The sequence below is a fragment of the Fukomys damarensis genome, unplaced genomic scaffold (assembly GCF_012274545.1).
Source record: "Fukomys damarensis isolate Sample0158 unplaced genomic scaffold, DMR_v1.0_HiC HiC_scaffold_33, whole genome shotgun sequence".
Classification (NCBI taxonomy): domain Eukaryota; kingdom Metazoa; phylum Chordata; class Mammalia; order Rodentia; family Bathyergidae; genus Fukomys; species Fukomys damarensis.
Genome location: NW_022900945.1, coordinates 20,665,415 through 20,671,434, shown reverse-complemented (window position 1 = coordinate 20,671,434; position 6,020 = coordinate 20,665,415). Strand labels below are relative to the sequence as shown.

The window sequence follows — 6,020 nt, the reverse complement described above, 5'->3', positions numbered from 1 at the left end:
GGCCAAGGCCTCGGGCAGCGGGAGAAGGGCTCCGCGATGCCGGCCACCCGATGCCCACCACCGGCCTTGCCTCGCGTTTCCTCGCCCTTGCCCTCCCAGGACCTGCACTCCCACCCGTCCATCTCTACGGTCCCGAACTTCCTCCTTCGCTGCACTTTCCGAGCTGATCTTCGGTCCCCAGATGGGGGTGGAGGAAAGGTTGGAGGAAGGAGAACCCGAGTTTCTCAAGCTACTTGGTCGGGAGTCGTGGGAGGGGGCCAGTTCCAAGGTTCGTGGACTTTTCTAAGGGGAGGGGCAGGAGTTGGCCCCTTTAAGATCCCCCCTCCCCCTCTTTTCTACCCCCCCCCCCCAACCTTTCCCTCTCTCTTAGAGGCCAATTTTGTTAATTAAATGTTTTGTTTGCGACGCAGCTCTCATTCATTGCGGACACGTCATTCGGAGCAGATCTAAGCCAGAGACCAGATCTCATTAGATAAAGCCCATCAGAACTAAGAAAATGGAGGAGCTACTAATTAAAGCTTTTAATTGTGCGGATTCTCTGCAGCAAGGCAGCCGCTTTATCTGAAATCTAGGAGGGAGAGGAGGCAGAAGCCCAGCTCTGCCCAATGGATATTCAGCCATGGAGTGGGAGGGCTCTGGCTGAAAATGTACCCCCTACCTTCCTACCCAATCCCCACCCCAGCCTTTCCAGATTCTCCATCAATCTTGGTTGCTTTAAAACACATAAAACAATCTCAAAAGTCAGACAGTTTTAAAGCTCCTTAATAAAAGCTGCGGTCTCAGCCAGGCCGAGGGGTCCTCCTCACCTGCTAACTGCGAGTGGATCACTCCACTCTCCTGCTGTCCAGTCGGATTGAAAGCTCTGCCAACAAGTGGACCTGGGGGAGTCTGGGGAGGGGGTAGCTGGGAGGAAAAGGACCGAAAGCACCTCCTCCACCTTCCTACCCCTTGGGCACCTTGGACAGCAGGAGGGGTCACTGGTGAGGTGGGGGGCCTTGGCAGCTGGTGAACCCAGAGTAAACTATAAGTTGATGATCCATTTGGTAACTGAAATAGAGCTCATCTCCTGGACAGATCCAAGATTCTCAGGGTGGCATCTACTTTAAGAACAAGCCTAACTCCAGTTCCCAAACTCTGGGGCAAACACAAAGTGAACCTGAAGATTAATTAAGGCTCAGTACTGGACACATCTTCACCTTTCTCCCACATACCAAATGGACATTTGTATTTTGGCCCCAAGAATAGGTAAAGGAATAGCTGAGATTCCCAGAAAGTCACTTGCCTAAACTTGTCCTGAGGGAATTCAAGTGGATCCATCTTCTTTATAATTAGTGGTAATCACGAGTGAATGTTTTTTCCTTTTTTTCTTTTTCTTTCTTTTTGGAAGGTACTATGAGGATGAGATGAAACCATACCATTCGCCCAATCTTAACTGCAATGTCAATTTTTCCACTCCTACCCACCTTTCTTATCATAATTTTGCTCTCTTTTTAATTACAATACCGTCAAAGCTCATGGTATCGCTTGGAAGGAGGACCAGAAAGCATTACATCCATTCATTCTCTTGCTGACTTTCGAACATCTACTTCTATAAGAACACTTAGTGAAATTAATTCAGCCATCTTAATTTAAAAATAAAAGCCCTCTCCCTTCCTATGTTTCTTTCACTTGACGGATTGAGGATGCCAGCAGAGTGGACAGAGGTTGCATTATCCAACCAACCAAAGGTCGTCTTACTCCACCATTTTGCACTAATGCTATCACTGGGGCAAACACACCCACACTCATCCCTGAACTGCACTGGGATATTTTGCAGCATCAGCTGGAGGGTGAGATGAATCACAATGGAACTAAACTTTGAACAAAATATGTCATCCACTGATATACCCACTCTGAAGAAAAAATGAAAATTTCTGCTAATCCCTAAGAAGAAAGAGGTTTAAAGAAGAAATTCAAACAGAATGAAATTCTTGAAAGTGTGTGGTTCTCTAGTACCAGCAGTGTGCGTGTGGGTTTTTTTTTTTTTTTTTTTAATTACTGGATGTTGAAACAGAACACCTCCTAGAAGCATTCATGTGCATCAGTCTATCAAACCATTTACTCAAATTAAATGTGTAATCCTTCAAATGCCTCCTTTCAAATTAATGAGTTTAAGTAGCTTGAATTCACCTGAAAAGATCCTATAGGCACCTGACCTCCTGAATTCTTTCCATTAATTGCACTGAAACTTGTTGGAAAAGACTGCTTACACAGACATATGAATGTTCCTATACAACGCTTTAAAATGCAAGATTAGTATAATTCTATAGCCTGTTTTTCTAAATCTCTTGGGGATCAAGGGCAGTGCTACAATTGACAACAACAACAAAAAAAAAAAAACCCAAACCCGAACATTCCTCAAACGAGAAAAACTACAAATTCGACATCACAAACCACACACTAATAATGAACATACCAAACCTCCTGCATTAATAGTATGAAGAGAAACACTACCATTAGGTTTTTATTTTAGTTTTTTGCTATAAAAAGAATGACAAGTCTTTAAACTGGTGGGTAATCAGCATTTTTCACAAGGAACATGAAGAATGAGTCGCAGTTTTCCACTCAAGAAAGTTTATAGGTGCTTATGTAAATATCATAAGTAGCCACCGCCACTACAGACAAATAACTTCTCACTATCTACACTTTTATTTTTAAGTCAGCCTTTTTGTCTGAGTTTCTCTGCTCCCCACCTTCCTTGCCTTAACAGAACAGCTTAACTGTCACCTGAAATGCTTATTTTGATCCTGAAGTCCAGTTAAGGCTGACCACTCAGAATTTTGGTCCGACCGATGCTCAACTATTGCGCGCGTAACAGCCCACTCTCAACCAGCGGGGAATTTGTACTCAGTATGGCACTGCCCCGAATTCCGCATCACATACTGGAAAGCTAACACATGCTTCCTGAACACCTTAGATTTCACCCACCAGAAGGTTTCTGAGGTGCAGGCTGTCATGAATTCCCAGAGGTGTCCGCTGCTTTCCTCCAAAACCCTGATAACCTTTGGCCTTGCCACTGCTTTGCTCGCCCATCTCGGGGAAAGACAGCAGACTTACCTAATGTAGTCGTTTCTGCAAAGGATCATGCCGCTCTTGGTGTAACAGGACGTGCCGATGTCGCCCAGCTGAGCCTGGCAGCAGGAGCACTTGAGGCACCGGCTGTGCCAGTAGCTGTCCATGGCATAGAGCAGAAAGCGGTCTGCAATCTTGCCCCCGCAGCCTGCGCAGCGCTTCCAGGAGAGGGAGCCGGCCGTCACCGGGGGCGGCTGCGAGCTGCTGCCCGGATTCACCATGGTCTGCAGAGGGCGGGAAGGGGACAGGGAGAGAAAGACAAAACGGGCGATGCAAAAGTTAGGACCGCCGGCCAGAGAGCGCGCAAGCCCATTCCCCTCCTCCCCCCGGAGCTGCGGGAAGGAGGCTGAGCAGGAGAGGGAAGGAGCGAGGCTCGCCGGCAGCAGCCGCCTGTTTACTTTTCTCAAGCTTTGTTCTAGGGCCACGAGCTCCTCTCAACTTTCCGGAGAGCGCCGCCGACTATTTCGGCTCGGGTACTGTCAAAACTCCGCGAGCCAGAGCGAGGCTGGGCGGCGCGCTCCTCCCCTACACCTTCGCTCGCACTGGCAAACCACCTGCAAGGTGAATTCCGTCCGGGTCATGCTCACCAATCTTAACCCTAACCCTAGCCCACAGCCTGATTCCTGGGTTTCCAAACGGCGGACCGGCCCCGGCCACGCTCCCTCCCGAGCTCTGCCGGGGGAAGTGCAGCTGCAGTTCACAAGTTGGAAATAGTTGGGTTTTCGACAAGGGAAGGAGGGAGGGACCGGCCGAGGGGAGATGGAGACCAAGGTGGTGGTGGTGGTGCGGATGGTGGGAGGGGAGGCGAGGTGGCGGGAGGAGGGGGGTGCGGTGGTAAAGTTGCGAAACTGGTTTTTCGTATTTTAAAACAGCACCTTTCACATGCCATTGTGCTGACCGCCATCTCCCATTATTGTTCCAAATCTCATTTCATTTAGAAGATCAATGAGTGTTTTCTCTGGGTTTTCAGGACACAGGGAGGCATAATAGATCATTGAACTTTAGGATGCCTGTTAACTTCCTATACAAACACTCTCCACTTTGGTCTCACTAATCTGCCCTTGATCAGCAATTTAAATGCTAAAGCTTTGTTACTCCAAGGGGGCTGGGGTGGGGGAAGACTAGATAATAAGCGAGAAGGCACTATTAAGAGATGCACAAGTTAAATTTGAGCCAGTCCTGCGGTCACCAAAAATCTGCTTTTAAACACTCCCCACTCTTTCTAATAAATGCCAGAAGAGAAGCAACTGGCTATAATATAGGAATCAATTTATAAAGCTTAGCCTAAACCGATTAATTTGTTGCCTCCAATTCTGAGTCCAATAAAGTCCTAGTGTTCCTCCAGTCACTTATTCTATAAAAAGATCAAGTTATTTACTGCCAATTAAGCAGCCTGTTTTGTCTTTGTCCTCAGTAAGCCGAGAGTGTGGGCTCCCCCCCACCCCCCACCCAGGCTCCGGGCTATCAGCTCAAGACGTTCTGCCGATACCTCAGAAGGGAGAGGACAACTTTGCCTGTCCCCGGCCCAACTTGGCTGCTGCAAAAGAACGAGGGTGAGGGAACGAAATAAGGACTCGGGTTCCTTAAATAGGCTGATTTTAAACACATTTCCTCCGAAAGAGTCCCGGAACGTGTGTCCAGTGACCGCACAATAAACCAGAATAAGAACTGCACCAATTAAGCTGTAACAAAACCCTGAGACTTTGGAAACAGGACCACTCTAAAACCCATTAGCATTGCATTTATCCGAATGCATCATACCTTTATGTAAATTGATTTATCTGATGCATTTACTCGAGGAATTGCTTTTTGTTACAATTTCAGCCCTAACCCAAATGAATCTGCATTTCCTGCCCTAGGTCTTTAAACTGTTTCCCCCTTAACGTTTTAATCGCTCCGAATTCCTTTTTAAAAGGGGAGGAGGGAGGAGATTCCTAGCCGGCTCCCAGCCCCCCTCTTCGGTGAGAGGTAAATATATATGTATATTTTTTTTGAAAAGGAAACATTACACTGAAAAGCATCCAGTAACCCCATTAGCTAAAGCTCTTAAGGACAAGCAATACCTTAATGCCGATTAAATCTAAAAGAGATGAATCAAGAGGACTGACCAGAAACTGACTCCCCTGATAACTAAGGACGGGGCCTCATCAAGTTTCATTTAGAGTTGGAAAAAAAAAAAAAAGAGAAAGCTTTTAAGTTAAATAGGCTTATACTCTAGTAATTACATAGCCAAGCAATTTAGGTCCTGGGATAGTCAGTGAAATAGAAAGCAGAAGTGCCAGCTAGAGGCAAAATCTGCCCCCCTTTAACAACGTCTCTGGTGTTTTTTAATGGAGACCAAGGGAGGGACAAACGTAGCGCTGGCAATTTGTAGTACAAAAATGGATGCTTAATTCATGTCTCGATTTTAATTAGGTGATTCACCGGGTTTCTCCTGGATTGGAACAAAAGACGTATAAGCCAAGAGGAATTTTTTTTTTTAAGAACCGGAATACCGAATCCTGGTTACTTAGATTCTTTCCGCCACTATTTCAAAAACAGTGTATGGGGGGGGGTCGTGACTATCCCCCCCACCCCGCACGTACTACACACACTGAAAGCCTGCTCCAAGCAGCCCCAGCCTCTCCCTTAGGAACTGGAGACGTCCCCCACCCCACCCCCTCCGGGGTCCCCACCAGCCAGGTCTCCAAGAACCCTTTTGTAAGCAGGAACCGCTACAAAGCTGGCGGCCCGGGCTGCCCTCCGAGCTAGCTCGCAGGCCGGCCTCGGTAGTTTCAGACTCGCGCATTATCTAAAGGCGACGTATTGTTTACTTGCAATTTGGGACGGTCGAAGGAAGGAAGCCAAAGAAAACAGCCCCGGCCCCCCAACGGCTCCGCTCCCTCCCGCGCCCCAGCCCGGCCCGCGGC

The 6,020-nt window shown here is 47.6% G+C and overlaps 1 protein-coding gene across 1 annotated transcript in view; it reads right to left on the bottom strand.

Moving 5' to 3' along the window:
• The window catches only part of Lmo4 (LIM domain only 4), a 14,335-nt gene extending 10,731 nt beyond the window's left edge, over positions 1-3,604 (bottom strand). Inside the window, exons 1-2 of the mRNA XM_010636673.3 lie at positions 3,510-3,604; positions 3,097-3,335 (exon numbers count right to left, since the gene is read on the bottom strand). Coding sequence (XP_010634975.1) covers positions 3,097-3,332 — 236 coding nt within the window. The 5' untranslated portion in view covers positions 3,333-3,335; positions 3,510-3,604. The remainder of the gene's footprint in view (positions 1-3,096; positions 3,336-3,509) is intronic.
• Between the last annotated feature and the right edge of the window lie 2,416 nt (positions 3,605-6,020).